A 15,450-nucleotide genomic window follows, 5' to 3' on the forward strand; every position below is an offset into this window, starting at 1 on the left:
TATTTTGCACAGCTCTGGTTTATAGTTTGGAGTGTAATGAGAGGGTCTTGCAGTTTTTCTTTTTTTTTTTTTTTTTCTTTCCCCAAGAAATTTCTGTTGAACAAGACGACTTGCAAGATAGTGAAGGTTTCTATCAGCTGAGGTCAACACTGATGTTGCAAGGGACCCACCAGACACATAAGACGTTCTTGTGTGCATGCCTGTTTTCCTTCCTCGGGAATGAAACACGGAATGTTTCATCAGAAGAAATATTTGTTTCCTTCGGTAGGTTTTTCATAAATAGGACACATCTGAAACTTGAAACGTAAAGAACACCAAACACAGGTATTCTCTGCTATTTAAAATACTGAAGAAATGCCAAGAGTATGGATGCTTTATGGTGCAAGTTCATCACACAGCTTGAAGTTTCTGGCAGGTTTTTTAGCTCAAGTCTTTGCTCAAGCCTCTAAATGAGCTAAGAACCTCCTGCACGAATATAAGATGCTTTCTGTTTGTTTAGGCAGCATCTTGCTGCACTTCCCATACCCCAAAATACACTAACTTAGCCACATGGCACCAGTGAGCTGTCACAATCACGTGTTTCTCACTGAGCGCTCCTGGCAGAAAGTCTGCGTATGTGCAATGCAGCTCTCTAGAAAATCAAACCCTCAGAGTCAGGGCTATGTTGTACATCTTCAGGGAAAGTTGCAAAAGGCCCCTAAAACGGCTGAATCATTTTGGATCATGAAGAAACTCCACTATAACCTGTGCTATAAGAATTAGCTATAGGGTTAGGGAAGTGGGGAGAAAATACTGTCTCAAGTAGCTGGTGAAAGCAGGAGACGCGGCAGCGCAGACATTTAAGGCATTTCTGAGGATGCGGTGTGGCTGGCGAGAAGGGCAGACTGATTTCCTTTAGCATCCTCTTGTGCACGCTTCCTCTTCAGGTGCAAATGCATAGTTACACCTTTTTTTTTTTTTTTTTTTTTTTTTTTAACTATGTATCCTTCTTGCTGCACAGATAATACAGCTGATCTGCTGGCCCCTTAGCAGTCTCCACGGGTACATCACATACTGTGGTGACTACTTGCAGCTCAGCTGCTTTCACTTGTGGCTGTGGATACACTTGTTGGTATGTTTTTCCACAAAGAAAGGCTGCATCAAAAGCCAGAGCTTACTCCTCTGGAAATACAGTCTCGGAGGGAAGGGAGATAAATGATCATTTTTCTCCAAAATGACTCATTTTACCCAATTTGCAGTTTTGTACAAATATATTCAAATCAGGGAGCTGTCAATTAAAGCAGTCTACGTTCTTGCCTGCAGGCTATGCTAACGTTAAGATAGATCCACTCTGTATAAAAATGTTAATGTATTTAGATGTGATAGAAAGGAAAGAATTAAATTAATTCTTAGCTATGTTCTGTGAAGGTGCCATACTAATGCACAGTATGACACAAACCCCAAACTAAATTTTCAGCCTTTATAACAAAAGCCTAACTACTTTTAAGAACTGCTTTCATCTTTCTTTTCTTTTTTTTTTTCTTCATAAACAATAAGTCTAATGAAGCCTCATCCAAATCTTTTACGACCATAGCTTCAGAAGGTAGGATAAATTAGAAAATGAAATAACTTGGGTTAGGTTAAAAGTGCATCTGTAAATTCCTAAAGCTGTTGGAGAAATAGTTTTGCAAGCTTGTTTCTGGATGGGTAGTAAGGTAGTCCTTTCTGCAGCAATGACTTCAGAGAAAAGACAATAAACAGATATTTTGGTGGTGTAATCTATCGTAATTAAGCCCAAGCATAATTAAACTCCAGCCTTGAGGGGCACTTAATATTATTTCTGATGCTTCAGCTGGCATTTGAATACAGCTCTTTCAGCACTGAACTGATAATTAAAAATAACAGCCCTCCTAATGGTTCTACCTTCTGCTTAAGTACACAGCCAAGATCCTCAACACTTTTGTCTAATTAAAGAACTGATGGGATGTTTCTTAATTTGTGTAGATTTGGTAAATCCACGCTCTGCCCCTGCAAGTTTGTCTTATTATCAGCTTATTGCAGACAGATAAATCGTTCCCTCCACACCTCAGCTGAAGCCCTTCGGAGACGGCTCTCCTGGGGCAGCTTGCTCTGCTCCCCGCGGGAGGCAGCTGCACGGAAGTGGTGGGTTACGTAGGTGCATGAGGAAAATGCTGGAGACAAACGGCACGGAAAGAAGTGGGTTTTTTCTATGTAAAGCTTGCTTCTGCTAGTGCAGGTTGTGGCAGGCCCTGGGCGTTCAGCCAATATGCTGCTGGGCACCAGAAAGCCATCCCAGGTACCAGAGGTCCCTGGGAGAGAGACTTTGTCCTCTGCTGGCCTCTGCAAGGTGATCTCTCAAAGCAGCCCCTGGAGCTTGGTTCAGGTTACCACCCCACTTCGCCTTGCATGCTCTGCAGAAATGTACTGGGAGCTGGACACACCTCAAGGTGCCCCACCACCCTGGTTTTTAGACCCGCTGCATCTTTGTTAAGGAGTCCTTCTAGGTAATGAAATCCCTGTTAGCTCAGGCGAGGTTAAGATGAAATGCAAATGGAAGAGCAACACTCAAAACAGTCAAAGGAGGTACAAACACTCACAAAGGAAAGCAGCTGGGGAGTTGATGGTTACCTGCTTACGCTAAGATCCTATCTGCAGAGGGTTGCTCCCGGCCCAACGCCCTCCCAACGTGCCTGACTAGACAGAGGTACCATCTGGCTGCCTTCACAGATAGGTTTTCCCAATGGGGTGTGTGAGCTTTCATAGATCACCTCCTTCATGGAGCCCTTTGGGGAGATTTAATCCTTCCTCCCAACCTACTCAGGGGGTACTTCGCCTCACCTCCCTGGAAAAAAAGGAGAAAGTGAGACATGTCTCACTCGGGTTGTAAATACTGCATGGGCAGGATGGTGCCTCTGCTGTGCTTGGCTGGCTGGTTGACAGTCCTTTAATTACAAGGAATTACTCCCTCTCCTCCTCTTTGAGGACTCGGTGAGTACTTTTCAGTGCAAAATGTCCCTGAAATTTCCTGTCAGAGTTGCAGTCCCTGAAGTGCCTCATGGATAGAGCTATGCAGGTGCCGCCACCGGGTCATACATGTTATTTCAACATGCATGCTAATAAGATGCATCTGTTTGTATGGGATAAACCATGTAACTCCTGCTTTTTGAGTTGAGGTGCCTGAGGCTCCAAACCTTTTTCCCCCAAACCTCTCTTTCCCTAGGGATTTCACAGCACAGTTACCTCAGGTGCTTCATGTTCCTCACTGGACCATTTGGCCGAGTTGTGCATTGAAAGATTGTTTGGAAACTAAGTGTGATGCACTCTCTCACTCTTGAACCTTTGAACCACCCATTTTTCTAAAACAGAATAAACACCTTTCTCACCCTGAGTAAAAGCGTTCACTTTGATTTGTTATAGACCTTGGAAATTCAGTACTTCCATCAGCTGTCATGACTACCTCAGGTAAGGGGGGGGAAAAAAGCCTTCTTTATTATTCAGTCAATATATGTAGGATCTCTGCTTGATCATTGCTTAAATGTCATGTACACAGAGCCAGAGGCGTGCCAGGGAAAGGTCAGTGTGCTCTGGTACTGACAGTACCTGTGTGCTGCTGGATGGGAATTTGTGAGCTATGAAGTTACCCAAGAAGGGATCCGACACAAATCCTGCTTAAAACTGTCATGCTAGGACAGCACGTAAAATGGCATGCTGAATATCGCATATTATTCTTATGCCTGCTTGTAAAATGCAATAAAACCCCTATACAACTATGAATAAATTTGTCTTGTTATGACAGATGCATGTGATAGAGAAGTTAAACCCACCACTTTTCCCTCACCCAATAGTAGCACATCATTCCCATTCATTTATGATATAAGATAAATACCACTGCTTTACCAGAGCACGCATACGGATAACTATATAAAATTATCATCAGTAATTGAGAGGAAAACCACAAGAGTGGGCGATCTCCTGGGCTTACGTGGCTGCCGCGCATTGTCAGGCCCGTTTCTGGCAAGGCCCTGGCTAGGTGGGGAAGCACCGCCATCAAGTACAAAATCCACCCCACAGCTTTTAAACTGAACCCCGTGTACAAAAACATAAATAAATAACACACACAGCTAGCCCGCAGGAAAGGGTCAGCATTAATAACGTCAGCCGCCTCTGATTGCTCCTTGAATTTACGGGTTGTGTTTTGAGCATTTAACCTTAACTCCAGCAGCGGGATTCCTGCTGCAGGGCCTGCCTTTACCCAACAGCTACTGCAAGCTCTTTGATACAGGTTGTTTTATAATTTATTAATATTATTTTTAAAAGACCTTAGCAACTAAACGCGATACTGTGTAATCTGTTTGTCTTTAGAGCACCAGTCGACATCTTTGGCCTCTCTAGATTTCACAAGTCCAGCAAGCTCAGCTCCTGCTTCCAGGACACAAGGTAATCAATTCAGCCAAAATTTTTTCTCCGTTGCTTCAAGAACAGAGGAGAATGATACATAAACATAATAACTGTCTTGCAGTTTTTGTAGCAAACACTTTATTGTTCACTGAAGCCCTTTTCCAAGTGCATTATACACTAGGAAGTCCACAGTTCAAAAATAAATATACAAGAAAATACTGCCTTGATTTAATCTTTTTTAATGCTCTGTTCAGGATATATGCATTAATTTCAGCAAGTGAACTGACAGCGAGTATATATTTTTAAAATACTTATTCCTTGTATCTCTTCAATTAAATATCATACAAAAATAGAATTACATTAGGGCTAGATAAAGTGCAACCCAAACACTGGAGCTCAGGAGTACAAATACAAAGCACCAGCAAACAAAATATTTACAGCAGATGACTCAACTCAGTGATTTCTTCTCTGGGCTGGTGACACCGAGGCCAGTGGAGGGCAGGGTGACTCACTTGGAAGGGTTTAACCTCACTTCCCCGGGGAGAGGTACGTGCACCAGCCGCGGGCACGCACTCGACAGCATGGCAGCAGCCTGAATCAGCTGTGAACCTCCTGCCTTCTGATCCCAAAATCAAGGGCTGACGCCCGCCAGTCCCAGCAGAGTGCACTTTCTCGCAGCACAGCCTGTCTGCAAACACTTTTTTCTTTAAAGTCTCTTTCCTTTTTGAAGCCCAGCCGTTGATCCCTGTAGGACTGGCTGGTTTGAAGCAGCAGTTAGAAGGGTGCGGGGGCTGCCCTTAAAGTAACTTGTATTACAGTCTAAGAGTATTCATCCAGAAATGCACAACTAATGTGATGGGCAGTGGTGCAGGGTAATACTGGAGGACGATGCTGGACACAAGTCTTCGTCCTGCCGCAGCGGAGTGCTGTTTGCAGCTGAATCACTCGATCTCAAGCCCTGAGACATGAAGAGGCTAGAACAAGGTATGCCAGGGCAGGGACACACAGTGCAGTAGAGCTGAAATTAAAGTTGGCTGCTTCTCACACTGCCTTCCCCATCCCCAAAGTAGAGACACTTACCCAGCCTGGCTGACAGCAGGCAGCAAAGCATTTGTCCATGTGGACTGAAAGCCCTTCTGTCTCAACAAACAATTTCACAACAAAGGCTATAAATATACAATGTGAACAGAGAGGATTCTCCTTGCTGATTATATATCTTCACTGAGGAGGTAGGAGGTCAAAGTCATAGCGTAAGCTGGAGCCGAGCCATTTCTTTTCTGTAAGTAGCCCAGGAAACATCTGCCTTTAAAGCAATGCCCCTGATGTGCAGCAGTTGTGGTGTGCCAACCATGGGTTGGTGCTTCTCCTCTCTGTCTCACTGCTGGTTCCCACACCGGTGTCACCAACAGCTTCTTGAGTAGATCCTTTGGGCTGCAGCTGAGTCAGGATGCCAAGTCCAAGTCTGCTGTTCTACAAAGGGGTTTGGTTCAGTTCCTGTTATTTTTAATGAAAACCTGAGAGACAGCTGAGAATTGATATGAGGGAAGAGTACACAGGTATAGACAGGAGAAGAAGGAGGGGAAGACAAACCCAAGGCTGTTAAAACTAGAGCCTGGTCTTTGCTTAGCTTCCACAGTAGTTCCATCTCTGAGCCCAGAGATGTTCAGGCTTTGAGTGCTGGGTTACAGCTGCATTTCACCTTCTCAGGTTTGTTCAGATGGCTTAATGATGCTTTTCCAACAATGAGACAGGTGTTAGGAAACATGAACTCTTTTTAGTAAATGTGAAATAGTCCTCTCGGGAAAATAAAGGTCTACTTGCTAACCACCATCTGTCTGTGTTTGAATATCAGCTAAATATCTAGGTTAGCTCTAGAATACCTAGCACTTCAAAAAAATATTAAAGGAAAATTTTAAATAAGTTGGTATTTGGCACCAGGCATCGCAGGTGTGACTCCTGTACACTAACTTCTTCAAAACCTCTCTTTGCTACTTGGGAAAACAGTTTTGTCTTGCTGGAGCTGGCAAAATCCTGTCTAAATTCTGATTTACGTACATTTGTTCATCACTCTATTGGCTTCAGGTCGAAACAAGCCAGAACTCAGAACTACTGAGCTGCAGCTGAAACTCAGCTGAAATTCAAAAATACATGCTTAAATGCCCCATACTTTTTCTCAAAGTTTATTCATCCATCTCACCAAACTCCTCTTGAGTTTCTAGCTTGTGACAGACTTTAAAACCAGACGCAGAATTTTGTGGTGCTTGTCTGAGGGAGGGAAGCCAACATCTCAGGTAGTAGGTTGCAACTCTTTGACCTCTTCAGTCAGGAAAAAGGTAAGAAAGAAGGAAAAATGAAGAACAAGTGCTGGGGTGATCTACAGCAATTTTTACAAGCTTGTGTGCTTTTCAATAGGAGCGCTGATTTCTACCGCAGAGACAAAGAGCTATACCAGCACCCCAGCATTCAATGAGAGTTTGACAACAGCACGTAAGTAGATGATGCATGTTCTCTGCTTCATAGGACTGTAGCAGGGGAGTTATGTCGCTAAATACAAGTGTTGCCAAGTGCAAACGTGCCACCACCTTAGCAAGTGTTGGGTTGCAAATCTACAGTGATCTGGAGTATCTCGCAAAAAGTACAGCAGCAGGTACTCAGCTCTACGTGGTCCTCAGTTTGTGATGCCTTTGCCAAGAGCATTAGCTCTGTGGTGCTTATTTTCAGCTACTAGTTGACAGTCGTTACATCACCATGTAAAAATTATTACTAAACATGGAAAAGTTGTGTCCGAGCAAAGACCAAAAGTCGGGTGCTGTAATCTGCACCAGCTTTTCAGTACCTCACAGAAGCAATTCCCCTGCTGAGTTGCACTGAGTTAGAAGATAAAGACTTGAGTCTTCCGAGCTGTCAAAGATATGCAGCAGCAAAAGAGGAACGAAAAGCGTTTAAGTATCCTGGTTTTATTAGACGTATTTAATTTAATAATATTAAAATTGAGAGAGCTGCTAGGCAAATGTAGTGAGTACTGAGGGTAGTTTATAGATGAAATAAATTACTGGAGAAGCTAAATAAAATCACAGCGCAGCAATGAAACCATGAGATAATGTGGGACAATAAAGGCTGGTTAATAGAACATCGAAGGGCAGCTTCATTAAAGATCAATAAATCAATAAAAAAAACCCTAGGGGTGGACACTTTTTCACAAAACTTTCCCTTTAGAAAATCTCTGCTCAGCAGCAGAAAGCCAGAAGTGACTTTCTTTTGTAACGTCTTGGTTTGTCTTTGCGCTTTCAGAACAGGGAGGACCTGTCAATGCGCTTTTGCTTTTGTATGGCTGTCATCTTTCGGCTGAAGCGCAACTGTAGCAGCCGCTTTCCATTTTCTCAATATATTTTTGGCAGCACTCCGCTGCTTATTTACCTGCATATAACCCACAGCCACACATTTAGACCGAAACCTCGTGATGACTTCTAATGCTTCACCATCCTGCTCTTGCACAGCTCGCTGGTTGCAATTTTTGCTAAAAACGTGCTGAATCACACCCCCATTTGCAGGAGGTACCCTGTGTTGCACCTCTCATCGGCGTCCCTACAGCCATGCCCACCTGACCACCAGCTGAGGCATGGCCTTCAAGGGTCCTCAGGCTGGCAGCTGGAATTGAGGGCAATTTCCGAGTGCCCAGCTCGCTGAGACTCCCTGTGCCCCCCCCCCAGGGCCACCGGGCTCATACAACAGGTATTGCCATCATCAGCTCAATCCTCCAAAGCTCTAAGACAAGCCATTATGTAAATAATAATAAGCAGTGCTTGTCAGCATGCTGTATAAAGCAGAGTGTTATGGGATCTCTAAGTGTATGTCCTTTTTTTTTTTTAATATAACTTTTTAAAATGCCAGATCTACCATGCTTATGCCCATAAAATTAAACACCTAATAAACGAGGAGAAAAGAAGAACTGAATTGAATTCAATTCCAAAACTCTCAGTGAGTGCCCTAAAATTGGACTGATTTTGGTTGGGCTTTTTAATGTGTACATACACACACACACACACATCCTTGAGTGCTCAATATCAACCAGAACCAGTATCTTATGAGAAAGAGATTTTCCTGGCTCTACCCGTTACTCATTTACATCATTGAAACACTGGGGTATTTTTCTTGGATTTATAAATGGGCAATTATACTTAGAGACTTACAGGTATCTATGTTGTTTCATTTGCTGTTTGCATGAGAGAAAAACAAAGGGTATAAAATAGCCACAATTAAGCCTAATGAAGCAGTCGCGTACAGGCTTGTAAGATAATTGAAGGATGTTATTTCTTTTTGTACAGATTTGAACAATTCCACCACCGAATCCCTGCAAAGCCTCAGGAATGCCACGCGCTCCTCCGAGAATACAACCCTGGCGCATCGTAAGTGCCGTGGCAGCCCCGGAGACGCTGTGCCATTGTCTAGTCACATATTTTAGCTATTATTTCGGAAGAGACGAACACGGAGATGGCTAGAAGAAACAGGAACTTATCCTTAGGCAGCACCGATCTTAAACATAGGTAGCTTAGCTGTGTTAGGAAAGGCAAAATATCTGTCTACAAACAGATGAAAGCTGATTTTGTGGTTGAGACGCAGTACTTGACAGAGGAGACTGAGGTTTCACTCAGTCACGGCAGAGGCAGACTCTTTGTGTTGCCGCTAAGCCACTTAATATCTCTAGCTTTTTCGTTACCATCAAAGAGGTAAAAAGCTTATCATTGTCCCAGACTGCTGTGCAGCTCAATGCTGGCTTGCTGGAACATCTTAATAGGTGTTTTCTAGTAGTCCTTCTTTCTTTCTTCTAATATTCTTTAATTTGATGAAAGCACATTTTTCGTCTAACACTGGGCTGTAGGCCAAAAATGTAGCTGTCTTGCCAAGTGAATTTTGACACCTTGATTCTGGAATTTGATTTCCTGTCTTCAACAGGGTGAATAACAATGGCTTCAAAACACAATCTACATTTAAAAAACAAACAAACAAACAAACAAGTTGCTAAAAATGTTCCGTACCCATATCTTTTTAGGTAACCTGTCTTTCAGCATCACAGACCAGCCAATTTCAGTTACCCGAGGGAAAGATTTCTTTACTACCAGCAGTCTGCTCAATAGTACCGGTGAGACATTATCCTACAAATCCTCTTCTTTCCGCGTGCTGTTGCAGTGAGTGAGAAAAGCAGAGAAGCGTGAAACGTGGAGCATCGTGTACATTTGACCAGGGCAGTTCAAAAAAGGGAAAAGAGATTAAAAGAGCTGTGTCCCCATGCTGTGTGTTGTCGCAGGCTTTCAGCATTCCTGCCTTCTCCCCGCATCCGCAAGCAACGCTCCAGTGCATGTTTTTTTCCAGCAGCAAAATTTGGCTGGTCACACTCCTGTGTCCCGGGGGCCACTCACAGCTCATGCAGCGTGGTGGACCTGGTGCCCAGTCCACCACGTCCATGCAGTCCACCAGTGGCTGCGGCGCTGGCTGCCACTGCGGCTGAGACCCAGGCTGGGTGACCTACCAGTATGACCAACCTTGCAAAGGGTCGTGACGCCAGCACAATGGGAGGTTACAATGGGGTGGTATCACCCACTGACTCTTGTGCTCCAGCCCTCTCTGGCACCCAGCCTACTGCTGCACCCTCCACGGCAGCTGGAGGAGGACCATGTTCCTCCTCTCCTTCCTCCCCATAGCTGGGACCTCAAGGGCACCTCCTTCAGCCACCAGCACCCCTGGGGGTGGCTGCTCAGGAGGGGCCAGTGGTGGGATCCCAGCACCGCAGTGGGGAGAGGCAGCTGGGGCGAGGCGGGGATGCTGCGCCACCCACAAGAGGCCACCCCAAAAGGCAGCTGCGCCCTTGGCCTGACATTTCGGCAGGGTTTGGTGTCAGGGGTGTGAAAAGTCAGGCGGTGGGTAGGAGGGCTGGGGTGGGCAGCTGTGCCCGGCCACACCACGACGTGCTTCCTCTTCTCAGAGAAGCTCACGGGGGAACAGAGAAAACCACTGGTTTTCGGATGAAACGCTTGCTGCGCTGTGCCTGAATAAAGTCATCCTGTGAACCGATGGGTGGCTGACATCAGCCCGCAAACCCAGGCAGAACAAAAGTGAGTGAAGTCCGCAAATTAAAGCTTCCAATGCTCAGAGTTTGGGATCCTCCGCCTGGGAACCTGGCAGTCGGGTGTTGCTTTGGGGCTGCGCTGTCACCGGTAGAGTGCCTGGTGGGAGCAGCGAGCCACAGGCAGCAAGCACAGATTTCCCTCCTCCCCGAGGACGTTTGGCTGAGCTCTGCCTCCTGTGTCCCTTCCAGGTGGCGTGAGGAACACCAAAACCAGTCGCTTCCCCTGGCCAACAGTGGTAGCCGTCCTGCTCCTCTTCTGCAGTTTTCTAATAGCTTTAGGCATCAGGAAATGGTGTCAGTACCAGAAAGAGATGTAAGTACTGGGGAGGGGAACCGCAGGTGCGGGAGGGGTGGCACAGGGGACAGCACAAACTCTAACCCGGGTGTTTGGATTTGTGCATTTTCATTTGAGACTACCCATAGCGCACCAGACCTTTAAGTACACAGATCGCTAATGCTGTTTTTTTCATAGAGGTGTGAAATGTGGAGGGTTCTCAGTCCTTTCATGTGTCCTGTTGGTTATCTATAAAATAAACTTTAAAAAAAAAGAGCTGTGGTGCAGCTTCAGGGTGTGAGGGAAGAATATAAGTCAATTTTTTTCCCCAGAGCCCCCCACTTCTATTAGCCTCCCTGCCAGCTGCTCTTACTCTCTCATTTTGCATGGTTACTTGAGGACATGTTTTAATGAAATTGTACTTTTAGGGCAGCTCTATTTGAGTTGTGAATAATATATGTGAAAGTAGGCTACTTGAAACTTAATGCCAGTCAAAGAAGCATTGAGTTCGTAATTATTACCAAAGTTTAATTCCCTACTAAAGCACTCGGAGATCTACTGATGTAGTATCTAAGTATCTAAGAGCCAATTATTTTAAATCTTACTAACATTACTAAAGTGTTTGAAAAATCATGGTGATAATGAATCATTTGTGGTTCTAGAAAACCTTTTTAAAACATGACTGCAAATCCTGTCTGTCGAAGGTAAAAATGGGATTGATTTTTTTCACTGATTTGGGATGGGACCTTTCTTTATCTTGGCCTATAAATTGCCAAAACCACCCGTTATGAGTCTTTAAATATAATTTCAGGGAGCAGTGTGAGCAAATGAGCTCGGCAAGGGTTTTGAATAGTTCACCAGGACCATGATCTGTTCTTTTAAAGCGTGAATAAAGTAAAATTGTGAGATGGGAGCTGAGAAAGCCAAATAAGTACCAGGAGGTTTGCTGGAACTATAGAACAGAAACGGGGAAGTTGCAGTGTGTAAGTGCAAATGTGAGGTGCTCTTGTAATGATTTACTGTCCATCTGCCTCCTCCTGTGAACATTTTACAAGTCTTTTATATAGCTTTTGTGTGACAGTGCGTTTTTTCTCTTCTATTTCAGTATGAACAGACCTCCATCTTTCAAGCCACCACCACCTCCCATAAAGTACACCTCCATGGTGGAGTCTGATGGGACCCCCCCATCCTGCCACGAACTGGAAAACCTGTAACATCGCCTACACCCCCTGTTCGGAAGACTGACACAGTTAAAAGGCTCTGTCTTTAAAACAGCGATTACAGAAGTTTGGTGTTAATGACCCATATTAAAATTCCGAGCGCCTAAATGACATTAATGGTGGAAGCTGAGCACTCCTGAGGACACTTACTTCATCCTGTCTATCTCTGTGTATGCATTATGTTAACACCGTTGTGAGTGTCACCAGTGAGATTACATGCGCTTAATTTGAATTGGGTGATCAACTGGGAATTTGCTGTCTTGTTAATGGGAGCAGATTAACACATCACTCCGCCAGCCTGCCGGAAGAGTGTTGAAGCTTTTTGTTTCACTAAGTGTATAGAGACGACAGCTCTGCGGTATGGACACGGCGATTACACGGGAAACATTGGCTTAACAGAAGCTTTTTGATACCTACATGAGCCGTTCTTACAGTTACTATTTTTTACTATATAAATATTGACTAGTATGACCCAATATATAATTTCCTATCACTGTGGAACCAAACGAAAAATAATCAGCACCTTACACAGAAAGAAAATAGCCCGCGTCTGCCTTCACTGGGGTTGAAGCGCAGGATCGCGGGGAGGCATTGGTGAGATGAAAGGACACAGCGCAGGCCTGGTGAAAGTTTTTGTGAAGGAAACTCAATCGCCGTTGGTGAAGTCATGAGAGCAAGTCAACTTTGGGCTCATGTACAAGCCACCTGCGGACCAGAGATTCACGGACTGAAGTGAATAAGGATCCTAAAGATAATGGGAAATGCCAGTCCTTTTGGAAGTGCCGTGCCTTTGAAACAATAATTACTCTTGAGTTGATTTTTCAGAAATTATATTTACAGTACACATGAAGGAAAAAAAAGGAATACAATCATTTCATTCTCCTTTGGTCTTAATGAGCTTCTGTCATTTGCTATCTTCACATTTTTCGACACCTCAGGGGTAGTTTCCCAGGTGGCTTAAAGCCCGTGGAAGGGATGATCCAGTCTTACCCCTATCCTGCCCGGGCTGCGTATTACCTTGCACTGACACTAATGACTAAATGACCGTGCCGAGGGTGGGATCAGCTCAGCCCGCTGCACAGTTCTCAGCCAGGTCAGCAGCTGCGTGATCACTGACGCAAGGCACAAGAGCTGCAACAGGAGCATGGCTTTTGGCAGCAGTGCAGTCTGACGTTACCTTCCGCCAGCCAAGAAACTGTCCCTCCAAGCTTGTTTGAAAACGTATTGTTACCACACTGGTATTTCTGTAATTAGTGCAAACCAACTAAAATTGAATCATGTCAAGCTTAAAATTGGTATTCTGATTTAGGAATGGGATTTGCTTTATTTACCGCTAAACACTGGTCGATGAGTATCAGGGTTCAAAGCACTGTATTTCCTGGGACTTTAGATGAATGAGCAACTTACTGGAAAGAATGATCTGACAGACCTTTTAAAAGTATTTTGTATTATTTACCTTACAGCACAGGGAGCTCGAAATCCATCACTAAGGGAATATCTGTGCTTGAACGGAAAACACTTTCCTTCCTAAAAACCTATACAGACCACATGCATGGAAGGCTCAATATTAATTTCAGCGTCGTTTGCCTGTATGGGTTTGTAGAAGCAAAGTAGTTTAACTTTTGTCATGCTCTCAGTCACTGCAAGAGACGGCAGCTTTTTGTTCTTAAAAAAAAAAAAAAAAAAAAAAAGCTAGATAGCCATATTCCAAGGGATGTGGAAAGCCAGGACTTTCTTCCTTGTCATTAGATGAGGATGACTGGCCGCAGCATACCTGTCGAAGAGGGGTTATTTTAGAATCTCCGATATTTTAATCCCCTCGGGTCAGAGATGTTCCCTCCAACACCGAGGTTTCGCAGGGTGCTTTGAGAAGCTCTCAGGCTCGGCCTGGTTTCCACCGCCGCCTGCTACCGGAGCCGGACCGCGAGGTGAGCTTCCACAAGCCTGGATCAGCAATGTAAAGATCTCCGGGGGGCATTTCTTCCCCAGACCACAACATCCCCCCCCCGCAACCGGGGAAGTAGCGGTGGGCGCCGCAGCCGCGGTGCCGCTTCCGACCAGCAGGTGGCGCCACGGGACCGCGGCCGGCGGGGACCGCCGCCGGGGCAGCGGGGGGGGGGGGGGGGCGGAGTGCGGAAGGGTCGGCCAGCCCCATCTTTCCAAAACCCTCTCAAGCCATTATTTTTGGCAACGACCGCCCCAGCATGTGGGCTTAAATCGTTCCGCTTGGACTTGGGTTCTGGAAGGATTTGGCCCAGGTTAAAACTTAAATTATCGGATAGAATCATAGAATGGTTTTGGTTGGAAGGGACCTTGAAGATCATCGAGCTCCCACCCCCCTGCCACGGGCAGGGACACCTCCCACTAGAGCAGGTTGCTCAAGGCTCCATCCAGCCTGGCCTCAAACTTGTCTAGGGATGGGGCATCCACAACTTCTCTGGGCAACCTGTTCCAGTGCTTTACCACCCTCAGAGTGAAAAATTTCTTCCTAATATCTAATCTAAACCTGCCCTCTTCCCATTTGAAGCCTTTCCCCCTCATCCTATCACTACATGCCCTAGTAAAAAGTCCCATCCCCAACTTTCCTGTAGGCGCCCTTTAGGTACTGGAAGGCTGCTATGAGATCTCCCTGGAGCCTTCTCTTCTCCAGGCTGCTTGAAGATGGCTATGGGAGTGTGAGCTAAAAGCTTCTCTGTAAGAGCAAGGTGTTCAAAGCTCGCTGCGTGGGTACAGAAAAGATTTTTATTGAAAGAGGCTTGGGTGTCACATTGCTAAATGGAAATTCGTGACACAATGAAACCTGTAAAGCAGACCTGAGTCAGAATCTGAGGTCACGTGTCACACAAGTGTCACACAAATGTAATACTGTGAAATTAGCTGGGGCTGCTGTCTGTGGTCTTTAATATTTGCACTACGCAGCTGTACAAGCAACATAGTGGAGAGCTAAGCAGCAAGGTGGTTTTATGTACAAGTGGTTTTCACCTGCTTCTGAGGAGACAGCAAATGTTGCAGGGGCGGGGGGAGGATAAAAGCAAGAAATTTGTTTTCAGTATTTGTTTTCAGTTACTAACGTGCCTTGTGAGGTCAGTGGCAGGGCCTGCGGGCTTCAGTGGAGTGAGTGACTTTTCCCAGCGCTCCACAGTCTGTACTGCTGCTGGTTGCATCCCAGTGGCGCTGGGCCCTGCTAACTGGGGGCAGGGGAAAGGCTGCCAGCCCCGAGCCCGTGGGGTGCGTGGGGCAGGTGGGCATAGAATCATAGAATCGTTTAGGTTGGAAAGGACCTTGAAGATCATCGAGTTCCAACCCCCCTGCCATAGGCAGGGACACCCTCCCACTAGACCAGGTTGCCCAAGGCCACATCCATCAGGCACATCATCCACATCCTCAGCCTGTGACAGCGGAGGGGACAGCTGTGAGTTTAGGGGATGCCCTGG

General features: G+C 45.5%; 1 protein-coding gene across 1 annotated transcript in view; it reads left to right on the forward strand.

Moving 5' to 3' along the window:
* The window catches only part of CD96 (CD96 molecule), a gene marked incomplete at both ends in the record, with an annotated part of 28,043 nt that extends 16,033 nt beyond the window's left edge, over positions 1-12,010 (forward strand). Inside the window, 9 exons of the mRNA XM_082487830.1 lie at positions 88-264; positions 1,529-1,582; positions 3,418-3,462; positions 4,363-4,437; positions 6,811-6,885; positions 8,724-8,804; positions 9,449-9,538; positions 10,712-10,835; positions 11,902-12,010. Of these exons, the coding sequence (XP_082343956.1) occupies positions 88-264; positions 1,529-1,582; positions 3,418-3,462; positions 4,363-4,437; positions 6,811-6,885; positions 8,724-8,804; positions 9,449-9,538; positions 10,712-10,835; positions 11,902-12,010 (830 nt within the window). The remainder of the gene's footprint in view (positions 1-87; positions 265-1,528; positions 1,583-3,417; positions 3,463-4,362; positions 4,438-6,810; positions 6,886-8,723; positions 8,805-9,448; positions 9,539-10,711; positions 10,836-11,901) is intronic.
* Positions 12,011-15,450: the final 3,440 nt, after the last annotated feature.

This window comes from Vanellus vanellus (genome assembly GCF_965231255.1).
Source record: "Vanellus vanellus genome assembly, chromosome: 1".
NCBI lineage: Eukaryota > Metazoa > Chordata > Aves > Charadriiformes > Charadriidae > Vanellus > Vanellus vanellus.